The 23304-nt window shown below is 44.4% G+C and overlaps 1 protein-coding gene across 1 annotated transcript in view; it reads left to right on the plus strand.

Moving 5' to 3' along the window:
* The window catches only part of LOC138295478 (calpain-13-like), a 530338-nt gene that overhangs the window by 227482 nt on the left and 279552 nt on the right, over positions 1-23304 (plus strand). Inside the window, exon 5 of the mRNA XM_069233811.1 lies at positions 12503-12636. Coding sequence (XP_069089912.1) covers positions 12503-12636 — 134 coding nt within the window. The remainder of the gene's footprint in view (positions 1-12502; positions 12637-23304) is intronic.

Consider the following 23304-nt stretch of genomic DNA (forward strand, 5'->3'; position numbering starts at 1 on the left):
GTGCCACTGCTCCTCCACCTGATGATGCTTAAGCACACAAAAACAGGGAGACTACAAAAAGGGAGGGGACGACAGAAGAAAGACATGTTGAGTGCATGCATTACCGCTACCGTTGGTGGACACGAGAGACACAGAAGCCCCCTGCACTACGCCGCGCTCTTGGGCTCCACGTTCAATTCCTGGGAAATGGCTTACTAGGCTATGGACGACATCTGCACACACGGATTACATAGGGGCATGACTAGGTGTACTTGGCACTCTACAGAGGTGGGGAGGGGTGCCACATGGCCTGCCTTACGGAGGGACCTTGCCTATGGAACTCGCCCACCTCCACTGCGCGCAAAATCAGCAGGATGAGAATGTACTCACCCCCTTGTGGCTGCTGTGATGCCCTCAAGCACCCATCCAACTCCGGGTACGCCACCGCCAGGATCCTGAACATCAGGGGGTTCATGGTGCGACGGGCCCCCCTCCCACGTTGGGAGGCCATCCCCAGCTGAGCCTCCGCCGTCTTCTTGCTCCAGCGGTGAATGTCCTCCCATCTTTTCCGGCAGTGGGTGCTCTGTCTGTGGTAGATCCCCAGGGTCCGGACATCCTTGGGAATGGCACGCCAAATATCTTTTTTCTGGTGGGCGCTGACCTACATGAATTGTACAGGGGGAAGAGAAACTTATTACCAACAGCACCGTCACAGGCATTGGCCCCCATCCCTACCTTTGCCATGTGGCAAATGAACTCACCGTTGTTTCATGCACGCCACAATTCCGCCCCCCTTCTTACATCCACCCCACTCCACACAGGCATAGCCCATACAGCATGCTCCCAGTGTACTTAACTGTTTGTCTGGAGGGCCGTAGAGTAGCGTGTACTGAGGGAGGACCCGTCCATGAGTTTCTCCAACTCCTCCGATGTGATGGCAGGGGCCCTTTCCCCAGACACTCGAGCCATGGTCACAGCAGGACTTGCAGTGTAGGTCAAAGATCAGGTATCGAGTGATTGAACAGATAGAAAATGGCGGTCACGTCCGCGGGGTGTGTACTGTCACCAACGGCGTATATCATCATTGGCTCCTGGGACCCATAGGGTCCAATGTTAACCAATGCAGCATTGCGCCGCGGTCTTCGACCACCTACCGCGACGCTGTACAACGCCAGCGCAGTTACCTCACATACCATTGTCCCACTTTACAGGTCAGGCAGCCGCCATTTCAGGGGCCCACATGGCTTCATTTTTAACTGCGTCACACATACCTAGGCCTAGACTCAACACACATACAGGCCATATATCGGATTATGATTTGTGTTCTGTGTAAGCTGTGGGTACGTACCTCTGAGTTGGTTGACTCTGTGCTCGCTGTTGTCCTTCATAGGCACTGTTCGCTGGGACATGTGAGGAGATGGCAGCATCCTCTGGTCTACCGACCGTTGGTGGACCTGTCGACAATGGAGGAAAGACATGTGATCATCACCTACAGGCTTGACCGTGCCACAATCCAGGAACTGTGTACCCAGCTGGAGCCAGACCTGATGTCAGCTATCCGCCATCCCACAGGAATCCCCCCTCAAGTACAGGTGCTGTCAGTGCTCCATTTCCTTGCAAGTGGGTCATTTCAAACAACTGTGGCCATAGCATCAGGGATATCCCAGCCTATGCTTTCCAACGTGTTGTCCAGAGTGTTGTCTGCCCTGCTGAAACACATGCAGAGCTACATCGTTTTCCCTCAGGTGGAGGTTTTGGCTGCAGTGAAAGGTGATTTCTATGCACTGGAACATATCCCCAACATCATAGGTGCCATTGATGGGACCCATGTGGCTTTGGTCCCCCCGCAGGAGTGGACAGGTGTACAGAAACCGGAACAGTTACCATTCCATGAATTTACAGATGGTATGTTTGGCAGACCAGTACATCTCCCATGTTAATGCCAAGTTCCCTGGCTCAGTGCATGACGCCTACATCCTGCAGAATAGCAGCATCCCTTATGTGATGGGTCAACTCCAGAGGCACCATGTGTGGCTATTAGGTGAGCACCTGGAAGCAAGACAGTGGGAATGGTTGTCTGGGGATATCCCTACAGGTTAGTGTGTGTCTAACAGTTGTCCCTCACCATTTGCAGGTGACTCTGGTTACCCCAACCTGTCATGGCTACTGACCCCAGTGAGGAATCCCAGGACAAGGGCAGAGGAACACTACAATGAGGCACATGGGCGTACACGGCGGATAATCGAGCGGACCTTCGGTCTCCTGAAGGCCAGGTTCAGGTGCCTCCATATGACAGGTGGATCCCTATTCTACTCACCAAAGAAGGTGTGCCAGATCATCGTGGCCTGCTGTATGCTTCACAACTTGGCTTTGCGACAACAGGTGCCTTTTCTGCAAGAGGATGGTCCAGATGGCGGTGTTGTTGCAGCTGTGGAGCCTATAGACAGTGAAGACAAGGAAGCAGAAGAAGAAGACATGGACAACAGGGACTCAGTGATCCAGCAATATTTCCAGTGAGACACAGGTAAGAATGCAAACCTGCCTACTACATGTACTTTAACACTACTACCTCTCTACTGTCTGTCGTTTTCACCCAGTGTATGGTCACTGAGTTGTCACTTTCCCTTACGATTTCACAGATGTGTGTCCCACAGTGTGACTTCTGCTTTGATTCCTCATGGACTACAGCTGTGTGACATAGGTATGTTGACATTACAAATGAAAGAGCTTTTTGACACTGTAATTGCTAATACACTATTCCGAAATCACAGACTGACTCCAGATTGTTTTGTGCTTTAAGGGTGTTTATTTTAGTGCTCAATATTGGAGGGGGTATCAAAATGGTGAGGGGTGATGGCGGAGGAATGTCCATGGCAGAGTCCAGTCTGTTAGTCTCACAGGTGCATTGTCCAAATGGGCATAGGAAGTGGAGCTGGGGCAGTTTAAGGATGGACAGGGTGACAAAGTGGGACAGAAGGATGACATTGAGGGTGGTCTCATTTCTTGGCTGGGGTCTTGGCATCGTTCTCTGTCTTTGTCCTGGATCTCAGGGACCGTTTGCGAGGTGGTTCTCCCTCTGCAGGGGGTGGGGTGCTGGTGTGGTGGTCCTGTGGCGGTGCCTCCTGTCCACTAGCGCCGGCAGAGGTGGTGGGAAATTCATCGTCCAGGCTATTGTCAGGGGTCCCTTGTAGTGACACAGTGTCCCTCCTGGTGTTGAGTACTTCCTTCAGCACCCCTACGATGGTGCCCAGGGTGGAATTGATGGCTCTGAGTTCCTCCCTGAAGCCCAAATACTGTTCCTCCTGCAGGCACTGGGTCTCCTGAAACTTGGCCAGTACCGTTGCCATCGTCTCCTGGGAGTGGTGGTAGGCTCCCATGATGTTGGAGTGGGCCTCGTGGAGAGTGGGTTCCCTCGGCCTGTCCTCCCCCTGTCGCACAGCAGCCCTCCCAGTTCCCCTCTGTTCCTGGGCCTCCGTCCCCTAGACCGTGTGCCCACTGCCACTGCCCCCAGGTCCTTGTTGTTGTTGAGGTGGTGGGTTAGCCTGGGTTCCCTGTAGTGGTGGACATACTGCTGATTGACGTGTCCTGGGGACGGAGGTATGGGCCCGCTGGGTGGGTGCTGTGCTGGTGTTTCCAGAGGGGGAAGCTCTGTAGTGGCCTGTGACTGTGTGATGGGAACCGACTGTCCTGAGTTCCCCGATGGGCCGGGCTGGTCTTCTAGATCCAGTTGGACAGAGCTGCTGTCATCACTGTGGGCCTCTTCTGTTGGTGGTGTGGACATGTGTGGACCCTCCTGTCCGGTGACGTTGGGTAGGGGTCCTGCAGGGGTATAAAAGGATGCTTATTACATCTGTGTGTGCCATGGTGTGCAATGGGTGTGTGACTGTGTACCCCAGTGCTGGCATTCCTGTGTGGGACCTTGTGAGATGATGGTTTAGGGGGGTGTATGGGTATGTGCAGTGGACATGCTTTAGGGATGGGTGTCTATGCTTTGTTGTTGCATGCAGGGCTTGGTGTTAGGATGTGTGGTTTATGATGTTGGGACATTTGTGAGGAGTTAGAGTGATGGGGTGAGGGTGAGGGTGGGGGTATGTGATGGCATGCAGGTAGGGTGGGGGATGTAATAGTTTAGATTTGACTTACCAGAGTCCATTCCTCCAGCTACTCCTGTGAGGCCCTCAGGATGCAGAATCACCAAGACCTGCTCCTCCCATGTTGTTAGTTGTGGGGGAGGAGGTGGAGGTCCGCCGCCAGTCCGCTGAACTGCAAGGTGGTGTCTTGATACCACGGAACGCACCTTCCCCCGTAGGTCATTCCACCTCTTCCTGATGTCATCCCGATTTCTTGGGTGCTGTCCCACTGCATTGACCCTGTCCTCTATTCTTCGCCACAGCTCCATCTTCCTTGCAATGGAGTGTGCTGCACCTGTGATCCGAATAGCTGTGGCTCTACCCGGACGATTTCCTCCACCATGACCCTGAGCTCCTCCTCCGAGAACCTGGGTTGTCTTTGCCGTGCCGTGGGGTGGTGTGGGTGATGTGTGGGGTGGTGTGTGGGGTGATAAGTGTGCTGATATGTAGTGGGGTGTTGTGTGAGGTGCGTGGAAGTTCTGTGGGTGATGGTGTTGTGTGCCTGTGGATGCTAGTATTGTTGATGGTGGTGTCTCTCTCCGTGCTTCTTTCTCAATTGTGGTCGTAGGGGTTTGTGGGTGATATGGGTGTGTGTTTTATATTGTATAGGGAGTGGTGTGCGTATGTGTATCAGGTGTGTGTATTTCAATTTGTCCAATGTGGTTGTATTTTGTAAAAGAGTGTGTATTTTGAGCGCTGCAGTGTGTACCACCAATGGAATACCGCGGTTGAAAGACCGCCGCGTGGATTCATGGGTCGTGATAGTGTAGGCGTATTTCTGTTGGCGTGGCGGTGGAGGTTTTGTTTTTGCCAGTTTATCACTGACCTTTGGTGTGGCGGACTTGTTTGGGTGTCTGAATATTGGCGGATTCTGTGCTGTGGGTCATAATAGCTGTGGCGGAATTCCTCGGCGGTGTGTTGGCGGTCTTCTGCACGGCGGTAAGCGGCTTTTACCGCCAATGTTGTAATGACCGCCTAAGTCTGCTTTTCGATTGTTGCCAGTTCATTCTGAGGATTTTTCATTGTTAGGGATGCAATTTGATAATAAGATATTTGTGGACAGAATGTTGCCAATAGGTTGTTCAGTGTCTTGTTCTTTGTTTGAAACTTTTAGTTATTTTTTACAATGGTTCTTTCAACTGAAGACTACAGGGAGTGCAGAATTATTAGGCAAGTTGTATTTTTGAGGATTAATTTTATTATTGAACAACAACCATGTTCTCAATGAACCCAAAAAACTCATTAATATCAAAGCTGAATATTTTTGGAAGTAGTTTTTAGTTTGTTTTTAGTTTTAGCTATGTTAGGGGGATATCTGTGTGTGCAGGTGACTATTACTGTGCATAATTATTAGGCAACTTAACAAAAAACAAATATATACCCATTTCAATTATTTATTATTACCAGTGAAACCAATATAACATCTCAACATTCACAAATATACATGTCTGACATTCAAAAACAAAACAAAAACAAATCAGTGACCAATATAGCCCCCTTTCTTTGCAAGGACACTCAAAAGCCTGCCATCCATGGATTCTGTCAGTGTTTTGATCTGTTCACCATCAACATTGCGTGCAGCAGCAACCACAGCCTCCCAGACACTGTTCAGAGAGGTGTACTGTTTTCCCTCCTTGTAAATCTCACATTTGATGATGGACCACAGGTTCTCAATGGGGTTCAGATCAGGTGAACAAGGAGGCCATGTCATTAGATTTCCTTCTTTTATACCCTTTCTTGCCAGCCACGCTGTGGAGTACTTGGACGCGTGTGATGGAGCATTGTCCTGCATGAAAATCATGTTTTTCTTGAAGGATGCAGACTTCTTCCTGTACCACTGCTTGAAGAAGGTGTCTACCAGGAACTGGCAGTAGGACTGGGAGTTGAGCTTGACTCCATCCTCAACCCGAAAAGGCCCCACAAGCTCATCTTTGATGATACCAGCCCAAACCAGTACTCCAACTCCACCTTGCTGGCGTCTGAGTCGGACTGGAGCTCTCTGCCCTTTACCAATCCAGCCACGGGCCCATCCATCTGGCCCATCAAGACTCACTCTCATTTCATCAGTCCATAAAACCTTAGAAAATCAGTCTTGAGATATTTCTTGGCCCAGTCTTGACGTTTCAGCTTGTGTGTCTTGTTCAGTGGTGGTCGTCTTTCAGCCTTTCTTACCTTGGCCATGTCTCTGAGTATTGCACACCTTGTGCTTTTGGGCACTCCAGTGATGTTGCAGCTCTGAAATATGGCCAAACTGGTGGCAAGTGGCATCGTGGCAGCTGCACGCTTGACTTTTCTCAGTTCATGGGCAGTTATTTTGCGCCTTGGTTTTTCCACACGCTTCTTGCGACCCTGTTGACTATTTTGAATGAAACGCTTGATTGTTCGATGATCACGCTTCAGAAGCTTTGCAATTTTAAGAGTGCTGCATCCCTCTGCAAGATATCTCACTATTTTTGACTTTTCTGAGCCTGTCAAGTCCTTCTTTTGACCCATTTTGCCAAAGGAAAGGAAGTTGCCTAATAATTATGCACACCTGATATAGGGTGGTGATGTCATTAGACCACACCCCTTCTCATTACAGAGATGCACAGCACCTAATATGCTTAATTGGTAGTAGGCTTTCGAGCCTATACAGCTTGGAGTAAGACAACATGCATAAAGAGGATGATGTGGTCAAAATACTCATTTGCCTAATAATTCTGCACTCCCTGTAGTTTCAGAAACATTACTCATTATTTAGATGATTTCTTCCTGGCAGGTGATGCAAATTCAAACTTATGTAGCACAGGTTTGGTAGATTTTCAGGATTGCATGAATATGAAAGGCGTGCCATTGGCTCCGGATAAGACTGAAGGTCCCGCCACTTCTTTTACGTTTCTTGGCATTAAACTGGATTTGCAAAAGTTGGAAGTTTGTTTACTGGTGGAGAAGGTAAAAACACTGATCGCTTTGTTGGAAGAGGCAATTTCTAAGGATAAGTTGGAGCGGAGTCAGGTGCAGGCTTTCTTTGGCCATTTGAATTTTGCTTGCCAGGTTGTAAGAGTTGGGAGAGCTTTTTGCAGATGATGGGGTTTTGCAGTGAAAGGTGCAATTTTGCCACACCACAGAATTCAGCTTAAGGCATCTATTAAAGCAGATTTGTGGATGTGGATTTGTTTTGTGAAGGGTTTCAATGGGTGAGCATGTTGTTTGTTGATGATGAATTGTTTTGGCAGGTGCAGATTTTTTCAGATGCTCTGGTGCGTACGTTTTTAGAGTTTTCTGGAATGGACATTGGGAGGCGGAACCGTGGCTCGAGGCTTGAAGAGCTGTGCAGCATAGCATTGCTTTTTTTGGAATTCTTTCTGTTAGAGATGGCTTTGGTTTTGTGGGGGGAATTTTTGAGGAATCGACGAGTTGTTTTCAATGTTGACAATCAGGCGGTGGTGATTTGGTTGAGCCTCAAAAAGCGCAGGATGAGAACGTTTTGAAGTTGTTGCAGATATTCTTGCTTTTTTGCTTGAAATTTAATATTCTGTTTAAGACTTGTTACGTTCCTGGTAGTAATAATGACATTGCTGATGTGCTATCTTGTTCGCGGTGGCAGAGATTCTGTGGACTCGCAGGAATGTGAGAGTATTACAGTTATTTTGTCAATCTATTGCTCCAACTACATTGAGGTCTTGTGACAAGGCTTAGGCTGAGTTTATTGAGTCAGTGGCAGCGAATAGAGTGAGGGGTCCCCACATGTTTTTGTATAGAAGGGAGAATGCCATTCATTTTATAATGGGTCAAATCGAAAAGCGTCTCACAGCAGTAACTATCTCGGGTAAGTTATCAGGTGTGTCATTTTTTGGTAAGTATTTTTGGGGTTATGATCCTGTGGAATTGGAAGGGGAAATTTGTAGGAGGTTGATGACAGGCTGGGCAATGGAGGGGGGAGTTCTTTGGGATTGTGCACGACCTATTTCTAGGGCTCTGCTATCAGACATTTTGGGGGTGCTGAATCAGGTTTGTTTTTCCGAATGGGAAATAGCTTTGTTATCTTTATGTATGTCACGGCTCTATCATGGGACGTTTCAAGTTTCAGAGTTATTAGGGACCAAGTGTTTATTTCTAGTTGGTCTGACACTCATGTTTTATGGACTGAATTAATTCCAAGGAGATTTTGGAAGGGTGCCATGAGTTTTGATGGGATTGAGAAACAATGGAAAAAGGTAAATAGGGAGATGTAGGGGGGCTGTACACAGCGAGGAATCTCAGTGTTGCAGCATTCAGAAATTGTGCATACCAATGTATCATTATACCAGCAGGAGGGTGTGCATCTTTCTTTTTTGGGCCATGAGTTATACATTTTAGAGTTGAGGATCAGGATTGCTGAATTGTTATGTGAGAATTTGTGGGATCGTTGAATTTGAGTTGTAATATTTTTGTTGGGGCAGGACAACACCTTCGGGTTTCCTTGGTTGGCGAAGATGAGAGACATTTCAGTGGTTGTAAGGAAGTATGGAAACACCATGATGGGAAGGCAATGATATTGAGAAGGTCCAAAGGAATGGAGGGTCAAGGGGAACAACACGAAGGGGACACCAGGGCATGGAGGTACTGGTTTTGGGTCAAGGTGATATGTGAATGAACCATGGATTTTAGTAGAGGGTAGGGGTGGGATTAGGTGGATTTGTTATGTATTAGTGAGGTCATGAATTAGTTATGTTAGGCTTTATGCCAAGGTGTGTTTATAGTTACCAAACCTGTTCTATTAAAGCGGCCTTTTACCCCTTATTCAGTTGCAGTGTGCCTTACTGCGCAGTTTTTGCCCGAATGTATGTTTTTCCAGCACTTAGGCATGACTCACAAACTAAATGTCATCTTAAAACCTATTCAGATCTGCCTCCCGACTCTGAGGCTGAACCTATGATTGAATATAAAGCCCAATGTATTGCTCCAGTTATTTCTCCTGCACTTACAGCCCCCTTGTCTCTCTCCCAGCCTTTGGCATGGCCGTTGGTCATACCAGACCTTACTTTTTGGCCCCTTTGGAAATGTTTGCGAGTACCATGCACTAAAATATTAACAATGCAGACACAAATAGGGTATTTTCTTAATATGCTTAACGGGGAAGTTTGCAATTTCTAACATATTGTAGCCAATTAATGAAGCGTTCACGCTGAAAGAGCAGCCACTGTCACTAGATTACAGCCTGCCAGGTCGCCCACGTATGCCACACCTGTTAAAAGTGCTAAGCCTGCACTTCAGGTGCCAGGAAGGTAAATAAGCCAAGCTCAGTCTTCACTTGTTCATGAATTCTGTGCTCACTATAGGGAAAGTCTACATGCAGAGCCCTGCTTGTTTTCTTTCACCAGGGTGCTGAATGTGGGCTGTGTGATCCGTGCACTCATGGTGACAGGTGCCATGAATGCACCTTTTGGCTTTGGCTATAGCCCCTTACAGCATGTTTAACAATAACCTGCGAATTACAATTAAAAATCACAGTTAGAGGGCACTGATGAAATAAAACCAAAAACATAAATCCCTCAGTTATGATCACCTCTGCACAGCATAGCTTGCATACCTGCCATGCACACCAAAGCATAACCCATACCAAATGCAGAGTTCATGACCTCATGCTTGATGTAGCAGATGCCTTCACAAATGACATCAGTGATCTCACTAGTGGTGGGAAATATTATTTAACCATTAACATTATGAATGACATAACTTTAGCTAAAGAATGATTTAGCTAGAGTATTATCTGTTTGTGTAAGTGTTGTAATTTAAAGCTGTTGTGTGCATTCCACTTGTCTTTGTTATAAATACTGTTGCAGCACTACTTTCACCGGTTTATACTAGGGGTTAACAAAACTCGTGGAGCTGTATTCCGTGGAATCCTACGGAGTTACATAAAAACTCTTTGAGATTCCATGGAGATACATCTGTAGCATCTTCCCCAGCCTAGTACCCCCTGAACAACTAGACCACACACAGTGCTGTAACTCACACGTCTTTATTCCTCTGTGTATACCTGTGAACTACAACATTCTAAACCAAGCTTTCCTTACGTTATATTCTAGCAATTATGTCACACTGATACAGAGACCTCGGGGGTCAGAAAAGCTCTGCTCTAAATCATGCAAGACACTACACATGAGAAATTTCAATAAAAAAAAAAAAAAACATTAGACATATACAAATAGATATATACATAGAAACATGTACAAATGTATCTCTTCAATTAATCTTCTTGACTCTTTGATCTGTCAACCCGATCTGGTTACTGGAAGCTGTAAACTGTTTTGGTAAATGTCAGAAATGGCCAGTGATGGTAAGGAATCCGCAAACGTCATTGAGTTTTCGGAAACAGTCTTTTTTCACCATCTTGAGTTGAAGAGTTGAAGACTGATAATATACATGCCTCAAGTGAGAAGAGTCTCTCGTAATAGACTTCCTAGGTCATTGTGCAGTCACCATCTGTCCTTTGGTAGACACTACTTGGAAAAGTTCAGCATTGTACGGAGCATCAGATTTTCTCTTGCGTATATATCAAGCAATCACCAAAACTTTTTGATTGAATGAGAGGTCTTTTGCATGTCTCCTCTTATCGCCATAGACTTTCATTTTTTGTTTATGAACCAAGTCCCTTGTATGAATCATGTTGACACTTCTACCTTTCGTTTTGGTCCATTGAGTTAATTTGGCTGCTACTGCACTCCTGAACATCAACTTCACAGGACTTTCACCTGTGGTTGAGTAAATAAAGTAGAGTTCAGTACTGTTTTTAAACTGACCTTCTCAAGAGTTGCATGCTGCACTGTTTTCTTTAGCATAGTCATACAATACTCAACAAGTCCATTGGCCTGGTCCCATAAGGGTGTGATCTTCTGATGCTTTATATTTAGATGCTCCAGAAATTCTTCACATTTTTTTACTGTTGAAGGGTGGACCATTGTCAAACTTCACAATTGCTGGTAAGCCCCATATTGCAAAGATAGCGTCAAGTTTTTCAATTAGGGTCGAACATGTTTCTTCCATGACTGATATGTCTGGTCTCCTCTTCTGCCTTGCACTTTGCTGGAGCACATGCTCTCCTTACCTGTTCCAGACAAGTCTTGCCAGAGCCCGCCATGCCCAGCAGAATAAGGGAGACTGGAGCCCCCTCTGCAGTCATTCCTGCAGTCTTGGCCATCTCTCCTGGCTGCTCCATGGTGGCATCTACCTCTGCCATGGTCTCCGCAGGACGTGCTGTGCTTCCATTTACCAGGGAGACAGGTCAGAGAGGCGTAAAATTGGATAATGGACAACATGGATTAGCTGCACTCAATTGGCCATCTTGAAGTGATGTGGCTAATCTCACAGTACATAGCAGCCCTTGGGGGACACTAAAGGTTATAGTGCTGAATGAATAATTCTGCCATTAGAGCAGAGCGGAGGAATATATTAGCAATTCTGTGATACAAGAGTAATGTGGAATTACTAACTTCCTCCAATTCCGCCCATGACTATATTATACCTGGGGAAAAACCATGCAAGCAACACACCATGGAGCACACAATTTGCGCACAACCTATTGGTCCTCGTTCAGGTGGTAGGAAAATGTGTGTGGTGTGTGAGTGTATGTGTGCCTGAATGGGTGTGCGTGAGTGTGTGTGTATGCATGTGTGCGTGGAGGGCGTGTGTGTGTGTGTGCATGAGTGTGGATTGAGTGGGGGTGTGTGGATGAAGGGGGTGTGGATGAGTGTGGATGAAGGGAGTTGGGGTGTGTGCATGTGTGTGGATGACCGGGGTGTGCATGAATGTGAATTTTGGGGGGAAGTGCGTGCATGAGTGCGGATGAGTGGGGGGTGCATGGGAGTGTGGGGACATGTGTCCATGTTTATGGCGCTGACAGGAATGGGGATTCCTGGCAGTCTGTTACCTTGTAATCCGGCCGGCAGGCAGAGGCCTGCCGCTGACCCGGAGGAGCTCCCCGCTGGCCGCGTCGGTGCGAGCGCACTGGCGGACCAGGCAGCATTGTAGCAGTTTGGCTTCGGCTAAACCCCACAACTTGTAATGCGGCACTCTTTACCGCTGGGTCCGCGGCAGTAAGACTGCCGACACACAGCTGGTGGTCTGTGACCGCAAGCCTCATAATGAGGGCCTGCATGTGTGCATGTTCTTGTCTGTGTATATGTCAAAATTCCTGGTTAAATCCGACAGCCACATCATCATACCTGACTGAAAGCACCTGTACCCCACCATTTAGCATAAAATACATTTATTAGAGGGGTGTAACACCCCAAACACCCCCACTGAATCTACGCCCCCAAAGTATAGCAAAACATGTTTCGTGCGGTTACTATTTCAATACTTGCAAAATGTCTTCTTTCCCATGTAATTTTTGAAAATTCTTTACTGACCGATTGTTTCTGTTTTTCTAGTTCTGGCAGTATGGAGATTGGGTGGATGTAGTTATCGACGACAAACTCCCTTTTATAAATGGCAGATACATGTCAGTTCAACCTCGAAGCAACAATGAATTCTGGCCATCCCTCCTAGAAAAGGCGTATGCCAAGTAAGTAAATATAAATATAGGGCTCACTTATGTTATGCTATATTACTTTGTATTTTGCATAGCATATTTCTGCAAATATGTGGCCATGTCTATGGTTTGTTTCTTTGAAATGTGCCTCAAAACTTAGTTTACATTTAATCAGTCATCTAACTAACTGAAAAAAAAATTAATGTGCAAATTATGAGTGGCTTCCTTTTAAGGCCCTTATGCTAGCGTTCTCAGAATTATTGTCCATGCATGCACCCAGGGAACTACTGACACTGCACTATGTGAGTTCCCTGGGGTAATATTACTGCCCTATTATAAATTTCAATTTTCAGAATCAGAGATAACAATCCGACTTTGTGTAAAGTACCTGCTTTCCAGAGATTTTCCTCTTTCCTATCTTTTTTGCCCACATGTATTCCCAGCTTCACATTATACCTGAAGAAATTTGCAAGAGGGGAAAAACACACAGGGTCAGATTTACTATTTTTCGGCCCTGTTGCACCTCCCTTACGCCTCCCCTGGGGAGGTGTAGGCTTTTGATGCATTCCCAGGTTTACTGCATGCTGTAAATCTGGGAATGTGTCAACTGCCATGGGTAGTATGTGGGGACACCCACTGTAACGCCCATGGCACGCCCCCCTATTGCAGTGTGAGGCAACGAAGCAACTTGCGCTGCATTGTCTCACTCCATATCTACAAGGCCATGAAAGCCACGCAGGGTGGCTTTACGTGGCCTTGTAGATATGGCTCTGCAATGTGCGCTGCCAGACTGTCATTAAAAGTGAGGGCCCGCCAGCACACCGTAAATAAACCGTACAGAGTACAATATTTAAGTGAAAATTAAATATGAGACAAATATTGGAGTTATTTTCAGCTTACAGGACTCGTTAAGTGTGCTTTTGCAATTGACAATTCCCAAAATATGTCTATAGCGAGAGGCATTTCCAAATTTGATTGTTTGTATTGATTATTTACTATTGTGGATCTTAGTGGTCCTTTGGAACACCTTCTCCTTTGTAAATGACGTTGGTGACATAGGGCCGGGTGTAGGGTGAAGTTCATGAGACTACATCCTGGTCACACTGAAGAGTTCCCAAACAGTAAACCTATTTCTACCAGTGCCTCTGAGGCACATAGGCTGCTGTAAAAAAAAAATTCTCTCTCTCTCTTTCCTGTCCCTTCAAGCCACCATCCATGTGTTTCTATCCAATCAGAGGGAGCTGCCTAATTAATATTATTTACGAAGGACATGTTGCAATAAAATTGATTGCATTACTAAATATCGAAAACCAAAATATCGATGTATACAAATATCCAAGATAAAATATAGACACCCAAAATATTGCCAACCCTGAACTTGTAATTAAAATTACCAAAATATTGAATTCAAATATTTCAAGTTTTAAAATATTGAAACCCAAAATATAGATGGCAATAATATAGATTTTTTAAATTAACTTTAAAAATAACAAAATACATGGACACCTAAAATATGCACTAAATAAATAATATATTTTCTAATATTAGTTATAGTTTATGATAATTAATTTTAAATGTTAAAAACTTACAAAAATATGAATTAAAATATATTATAAATTAAAATAAATCAATATTATATTTAGTATTATATTAAATAGATAGATAGATAGATAATGACCCAGTGGTGATCACTACTTGGTGGTTATAGTTCACTCAGCTGTTCCACAGGAAAAGATTATTTTGTGTTGCCAAGTACTTTGGCCTTGTTTGACGAATCTCACTAAACTTTCCGAAAAAGAGCTACTTTTTGACTAGTTTGTCAATGGAAAGTTTTGCATGGGATCTGTTAAGCTGGGCCAAGGGAAAAAAAGGAGGTCTTAAAATGCAAAATCCCCATGTATTTTCCATGGACATTTTAGACAGGGCTACAGCGAAAACTGCTGAATAAAATTACACCAAATTGGATAGGAAGCTAGATCTTGGTACACAGATTATGCTTTTATTTGGTGTAAATCTGTTCAGTAATTTTGGAAAATAAAATATATATATCTGGGCAGTTAGGTCCGCAAAAGTCTTTCAAGACTCTTGTGGGAACGCCATTTTTAAAATAGAGTGATCTGATTGGCCCAGGGAGCTTTATCTTCCTTGGGCCATCTCCCTCCCATGAGAGGCAGACTCTTACAGGAGCAAGCACTCGGACTGGCTGCCAGCAACATGAGAAAATGTTGCTGGCAGCCATTACAGGTATCGGGGACTTAGTGCCCTGTCCTGAACATGTACAAAACATAATATAAGGGGACAGGTAAGGGATACCCTGTCTCCCTGGGGCAGCATTTATTAAGGGCAATGGGGCCGCATAGGCCCCCTTCTCGAGCCGTTTTATAGGCACAAGTACCCCATCCCCTGGGGCCCATTTCTCTAATAAAGGGGACTGGGGCAGTATCGCCCCCCTCTCTGAGGCATTTTAGGCCCCAAGGATTCCACCCTGGGGCCGAAATGCTCCAAAAAAAGGGAGGAGACATGTGGCTCTCCTCCCAGGCCTTCTATTGCATCGGGGACCTCATCCCAATAGAAGACTCAATAGCTATGTCCTGGGGAGCCCACCTCCTGGAACATAGCAGTTTCCCTGCCTGCACCTGCACAGGAAACAAAACTTGCATTTGCTCCCGCTGGACGAGAGCATTTTTTAATCTCCTGCCACACGGGAGCAAACACAAAGTGCCTCATTACGAGTCTGGTAGTCACTAGACCATCAGACTCGTCCAACTGCCACATTACAAACCTGGCGGTCCAGCCACCAGTGATCTCCTAGGGTTTTTAAGTAAAGTAAAATGCCCATCACAGTGCTTGATGGGGGATGGATGCAGGACCTGGCCCGGCATTGTGATGCCCCCACACAAGCTTGCTTCTCCTGCCCCTCTCCTCCTTGCTATCCATTGCCCAAGTCCATGCCCCTGCTCCCTTATTACAGCCCTGTAGGGCCGTTGTTTTGCCAATGCCCTTCCCAGCTGCCCTGAACAGTTAGATTGCTGCCCCATCCACCTCCATCCTACCCTCTGTTGTCCAAGTCCACGCACCAGCCCCTTTACTCCTGCCTTGGATGGTCTGAAATGCGGCCACAGCCCACCATTTAGCTTTATGTGCCTGCCCACTCCTCCTGCCCTCCATTGCCCAGTTCTATGCCCCATCACTGCCCTCCTGCTTAGCCTCTGTGCTTAGCTTGCTGCTCTTACCCTCCTACCCCCTACCCTCTGTTGCCTGTGTGCATGCCCCGTCGTCCTCATTTTTGTTGATCATGTTCCATGGACTCAGCACTGCCCCTCCTTTCTACTCTGAGTGTTCTGTTGAGCTGCCACTCCCACCTGCCTAGTATAATCAGATGGCTGCCGTCTGTACCCGCCACCTCCACTCCACCTATCTGAGTTTCATGCCCCTATCCCCTCCTTCCTGTCCTCGATGGTCCATTTTGCAGCCATTACTTTTGCCCTCGATGCTCTGTTGTGCTGCAACTGTTCCTCCTGTCTGCCCTTTGTGGACTGTTGTAAGCCCCTTCCCCTGCTCTCTCTTGTCTGTGTCCAGCCCCTACCCCTCCCCTTGGTCCTCCATGGTCCTTTGTCCATGCCCCTGACCCCTCCCTCTTCATACCATGGACGTTGTGCTGCCACTAACCCTCCCACTTGCCCTATGTGGTCAACTTGACGCTCCTGACCCCTTCCTGCATTCCCTCCATTGTCTGTGTATGCCACTATAGTCTCACTGTTGCCCTCCATGGTGTGTTGTGCTTCTAGTACCCATCGTGCCTGCCTTCCATGGTCAGTTTGCTGCTCCAGCAGTGCCCTCTTGCCCCCTGCCCTATGTTGTTCATGTGCAGGCCTCTATCCCCTCCCTCCTGACTTTCCTGATCCATTGTTTTGCCCCTTCCCCCTTCATCTTGCTCTCTATTGTCTGTTATGCTGCAACTGTCCCTCCTGTCTGTCCTTTATGGTCAGCTTGCTGTCCTTGTCTCTTTTCCCTCTGCTCCCTGTTGCCCATGTTCATGGCCCTGCACCCTCCCTATTGCTTTCCAAGGTCCATTGTGCTGCAACGCACTTGCCCTGTGTGGTGGATTGTGCTGCTGCAACACCTGGCGTCTGCCCTGTAAGGTCAGTTTGGTGTATTTGCCCATCTCCCACCTTCCGTTATCCGAGTCCATGTCCCCACTCCATTCCTCCTGTCCTCCGTGATCCAATGTACCATACTACCATTTTGAACTTCTTAAGAGGGAGATTTTGAAAAAATAAACCTGAGGAATTGATTTTCCCCACTCATTTACATTGAAAAAGAGACAATTTTAGACAGGAGACAGATACAATTAAGCCCTTTTGAGTTTAAAAACATTGATTCTCCTGCCTGAATTGGGTCTGTTGGCATGTGTGATTGTACTGCTACCGCTTCTTCCTTCTGCACTCACTGGCCTGTTGTAGTGCCACACCTCTCTTGCCTGGCCTGCATGGTTAGTTTGTTACCCCTGCCGCATTTCCCCTGCCCTCAATTATCTGAGTCCATGCCCCTGACATCTGCCTCCCCACAGTATTCTAATAAAAAACTAGTGTGACGAGCCCAACATCATCTTAATGTAATCAAAACTGTAATACCTAAAGCATTTTTTTTTTTAAATTATAAAAATGAGAGGGTCTTATTCCCATACAATTTCTCGCTAGTGCACTAAAAAAACTACAACAAGGATTTTTTTTTGAGTTCTCAAATAGCGACAATGCACTTTTAAATAATTTGCTATATTTGTTTTTCTATCCAGTTGATCACTTTCTTATATGTTACACTTAGAAGGCCAGAATGCAACTAGGAAGCTAGGTTTGAGTTTCGGCATCAGCTCGACATCCTGTGATTCTGTGCAAATCACTTACGGCCTGATTTAGAGTTTGGTGGCAGGGTTACTCCATCACAAACACAACAGATATCTTTTCCGCTATATTACGATCTCCATAGGCTATAACGGAATCGTAAATACGGCATACAGTATATCTGTAACGTTTGTGACGGAGTAACTCCATCCTCCAAACTCTTAATCAGGCCCTTAATCTCCCCATGCATAAAACCAAAATGTGTCCTTGTGTAATGTAACTGGTGCTCATTTAAGGGGCTCCAATACTTATGGATCAAGTCTGCACGATATAAAACTGCAAAAAATCACAAAAACATTAAGGGCCTTATTACAAGCCTGGCGGTCTGAAGATTGCCAGCTTCGCAGTGGAGTTCGGACCACTAAAAGTCTGACCGCCATGAAAAGTCTGGCAGAGAACAGACAGTGTACATTTCCAGGGTGCTGGTGCACCCTGTATGAGGCAAGATTGCCACCGGCTCAATTGTGAGTCGGGAACAATGCTGCCACACCTCTCCCACTGGGCAGATGGGCGGGAACCAGGGTTCCAACCTGCCAGCCCAGTGGGAAGGTTGTAATAAGGCTAGTGGGGAGACTGCCACCTCAATGGCGGTCTCCTCACCACAGGTCTGGCGGTCTGGTTTTCCGACCGTCAAACTCGTAATCAGGTCCTAAGTGTTTTGCACACTTCTGTCATTGGGCTATACTGGGCCAACATTTGGGAGACATTTGTGCTACATTTGGACTCTTTTTTTTCTCTGGTATCCATCTTGAGAGTCTCATTTGTTATGAAGCTCTCTAATTTACTCATTTACTGCAGTATCCTCAGTAGAAAATGCTTTCAGTTTTCCGGTATGATTCCATCAAGATGGCATTCAGCTGTGCAACACTTTTGGCTTAATTCAGAATTTTAGCACTTTAGTTGCTCATTAAAACACTGTAGTAAGGCTTCTGATCACCAGGAAGCTAACTGACAGTGTTGAAAGTTCACGATTGAGTCTGCAATTTTTTAATGAAATAGAAGAGAAAGATATTTGAGAACTCACTTAAAATGTGTCCAAATGTTTCTTTCTATAGCACTTGCTATAAATTCTATGACAAAATGAGCCCCGTAATTGTGTTCCTTTCTCAATTAAATGTTTTAAGTTTTAACAGTTTGACTGTTCTGTTGGTTCATTTTCTCCCCTCCATCATGTCATTTTTTCACACTATGCAGGTATTATGATGCTTATGGTGTGGAGGAATAGGTACATGCGCCCACAGGTTTAGGATGTGATTTCTTTATACCAACATATTATAGAAATTATGTAGCTGAAAGATATTCCTCCCTCCTGATATTCATATGGACCACTGGCTTGTGATGCACCAGATGTTTCCCCGGGGGAGGTATACAGATGTAGAACTATTCTAGTTGCATTAGATATGATATATCGTAAAGTGAATGGGGAATAGTGATCTACAACTTTTGATGCCTATTGTTGTCACCATTATATATCCACGAAAAACCAGTATATATCCATGATAAGAGCCATGAATTGGGATACTTACAAGCAATTGTACATCATTGGTAAACATCATCTATGAACAGGAACATTCATGCATTTAGAGATGGCCGCTGGTGTGTGGTGGGTGGCTAGAGTCCTTTGCCCACACCTTAGCATTACTACTATAGTTTTACCTGGTACGATTTATTGAGATGTGGGTGGGCAACAGTGAACTATAGTCACTGTTTGAATTGTTGGCATTGGCATACATGTATGACATGAATTACAATTGGGACGTTCACAAGTTATTGTATTCAATTTAAAAAGCATTCTTGAAGAATGGGAATATTTGAACATTCATAGATGGCCCCCAATATGTGGTGGATAGGGAGAGTCCTTTGTTTGTTTCTATGTATTGTGTTTTCTTGTTTTTTTCACAGTTTAAAAAGGGATTGTTAATGAGTGAATATTATGTGATCAAGCCTGCATGTCGGGCGAAACGTGTCATGTTTGGAATGCAGTAAAGCTGTTCCTGCACTGCAATCTTGAGTGAGCGTCTTATTTGATTGTCTGTGGATATATGTGTGTGTAACCTTTGGTTTTCTCAGTGTGTGTGTGTGTATATATATATATATATATATATATATATATAGACATAGATATATATATATACAACCACTGCTGTACACGGCCTTTGGCCACGCATGGCGACAGTTGACCGCCAGACCTGGCCTCCAACCAGGCCCTCCAGCCAAACTTTCCTGTCAAGTTATGACCAGCCAATCAGAGCCTTACTTTTCCCTGGGATCCCCGTGAGTGGATCCGCGAAGGATCTGCATCCCTAGATATCTATATTTTTTTCTACCTTTAAGAACTCCCCAACTACTGAAAGAATTTACACCAAATTACGAAAAGCATGCTTTATGGACCAAGATTCTGCCAAATGTTGTGTATTTCCATCCAGCAGATCGGGCTGTAGTCCTGTCTAATAAAAAGCCTATGCAAAATTACATGGGGAAACACGTTTTGGGACTCTCCCTTTTCCCAGAGTTACACTGGCAGAAAGGTAGCTTTTACTCCACAAAGAGTCCTTTTCTGGCTTTGGTGTAAATTCCATCAGTAGTTTTTGACTATTGAGAGCATGTAAAAGACTGTTACCTGCAGTAGTTTTAACATGTAGCCTGGTCTCAACCCTATTATTCACTACTTCAACTTCATCATTCAAATACATCACACTTTTCTTGCTGATGCTCTGGGTAAATGTCAAATTGTTAGGATTGTTGTTTAATTTCTGTACAAAAGCTTTAGCCTCTTCTTGAGTTTCCTTCCACACCACAACAAAGCTCCTCCCACCATCCTAAAAACAAGTTAGCTAGACATGGGGCAAAACACCCATTGCTACTCCAAGTTCCTGCCTGTACGGTATGTCAACATTAAACATGAATATGTTGTTCTTTAAACAATATTCAATAATTTGCCAGAAAACTAACACACCTGACTTTAAGAAAATGTTTACATGCCTGCAGATGTGTATGATGTTCAATGATCGTATATAGAGAACCCACATCCAAAGTCATGAGAATATAACCTTCCTCCACGTAGCTCCATGCAAATCCTATCCCTGCACCTTATACACTAATCATTAACCTATTGTAATATCCACACTGGAGCCTTAAAACGAATCAGTAACTGTGTGCAATACCAATCTCTGCACCCTAAAAAAATAAATTAAAAAATAATAAATAACCTGAGGTAAAACCTAAGAATGATCCCTGAATTTTTTTTATTAAACTGTTACAATGCTGATTTAACACACCCTAAAAACGAATCAATAACCCCGTGTGATACCCATCACAGCACCAAAAAAATAATTAATTACTCTGTGCAAAGCCCTTCCCTGTCCCCTAAACATTGAATCAGTAAACTGGTGCAATACCCAGCTCTGCACCCTAAAAATTAATTATTAGAACAATACAACTTCCATCAATTAACCCCTCTACAAACACAACAAAAACTAACATACTTCAAAATTAGAAGTAAAAATATAAAATGTAATAATTCACTTTAGTACACTGCACAGAATAAAACCTCTAAAACTCAACAACCCCACGAACAAATATGATATATGTATGTAATATATTTATACACGCAAAACCCTCAAAAAAGTTCAAATATAAATGTCCTTATTTTTAAAAAAATCTGTGAAACTAAGAAGAATATTTTAAAAACAATACAATTTAATACAGTAACCACTCAAAAACCCAACATAAAATAACATAATTACAGTTTTTTTATATTTAAAAAATGTAAACACACACAACAAATGGTAAGAAATGTAATTAAAATACCTTCCCACCCAATCAGCAAACTACACAATCCAAATAATAACAAAAATAAATTGAAAATAATTAATACAATTCAAGTAAGCATTTAAAAAAATTGTAAAATGTAAACACTAATCACCTACAACAACCAACCCTCCAAAACAAAAACCTAATAAAATGTTTGGGATCTCTTATCTATTGGCAGCCTGACTCAGTCATTAGGTGGAAATCACTATTCATGAACGGTTTGCTTGGCATGGAGGCCAACTCTTCCTATTGGCTAGTTTTTGCAGACTTTTGTCCGATATCCCTGGAGGATTCTCTACTGGAACTGGATAAATGCAAGTCTGGTTCTCCTTTGGACCAATGTCCAACTGACATTCTTATAATGGCATCTTCCACAGTGAGTCCTATCCTGAATAAACTGATGAATTCCGCCAAAGATTCGGGCCAGGTTGTGTTGGAAGCATGCTCTCCTGCTTTCATTACTTAAAAAGCCTAAAGAGGACCCCAAGTTCTAACTAACTATAGACTGATTTCTTTTCTGCCGGTGGGGGCCAAAATGCTGGAGGAACTTGTGAACAGACAACTGTGACATTTTCTGAATTCAAACCATCTCTTACATGACTCTCAATCTGACTTGAGGGCTAGATAGAGCACCAAAACTCTGTTACCCTTTTGGTGCGCCCAAGTTATCTTCAGCTTTTGACAATGTCTCCCACGAGATTCTTTTGGGTAGGCTTAGGAACCTAGGGATACAAGGTCAGGCCCTCACGTGATTCAAGCCTTTATTGGAGGACGGGATGCAACCAGTCCTGTTATCTTCCTTTTCCTCCTCTGCAAAACTGCTGGAGTGTGGAGTGCAACAGGGATCTGCTCTGAGTCCCACTCTTTTTAATATTTACCTAGAGCTGCTAGCTGCAGCAAACATAGAAAGAGGAAAATGACTAGGGATATTTTTGGGGGCAGGAAGGTGCCCTTACATGCACAAAAACAATCCTGCTTACCAAGCAGGCCATGGTCAAAGGGTGTCTGTATTCGTGTTAGACAGCAAGAATGGCACCAGTGCAGGGACAAAGGCAGGAATGCACCCTATTCTTATAAATAAGGTGCATTCCTGTATTTGGACTGTGACACAGTGCAGCAAGATGACTTGCTGTGCTGTGCTTTGTCACTTGGCCAAAAAAATGTCCTTGAGTCTTTACAAGAATGTTGAACAGACTAGGCTATCTTCAAGTAGTAGTATAAAAGGCCAAGCAGTTACAGTCTAAACAAATCCATGATGTTGTTTAAAAGTTCAATTAAAAAACGTGGCATCTCAAAACATGATATACTGATACATAGGGTTTATTTTATGTGCTTTTGTAGCTGCATATCAAGTGTCTTAAATATTCTTCCATTATAGTGTTCAAATACATAAGCATTGGGCAGCTGATAGGTCTCTTCTTTTGGACCAGCTGGCATTGCTAGTACTTCTTATCCCAGTGCTGCTCAGCATCGGGACAAATCAATGATTTTTCAGTAATTCATGCATCATTACATGCCTGGCTTTTTGTTTCTTTTTTATTGGCCATTCCAAGATAGTAAACGCCACTTGGAGCCACAAGTAAAAAACAAAAAAAGAGAGAATTAAAAAAAAAATGAAACAAATTTAACAAAATGACTCAGCCTAACAGCAACTGGCTGATGCCAGGCCCTCCAAAAGGCTGAAAAGAAAATATATAAATTTGTAGTGAACTGCAACAGGAAGGGAAAGGATGAAATGGAGGAAGAGGTGGGCGAGAAGGCCACATGAGAAAGCAATGAAAGAAATAGATATTTATTTGTTCTAAAAAAGGGTGTTAGGTGGAGCAATGAATGATGAGGGGGCAGAAGGAAATTGAATGTTTAATGTGTTTATATATTTTTAAATATATATGTTATGACATAGTTCAAATATATGATTAATATTGTTATTGTTATTGTTATTATTAATATTATTATTATTATTATTATTTGAATTTTTCAGGCACAT

Source organism: Pleurodeles waltl, chromosome 5, assembly GCF_031143425.1.
Source record: "Pleurodeles waltl isolate 20211129_DDA chromosome 5, aPleWal1.hap1.20221129, whole genome shotgun sequence".
NCBI lineage: Eukaryota > Metazoa > Chordata > Amphibia > Caudata > Salamandridae > Pleurodeles > Pleurodeles waltl.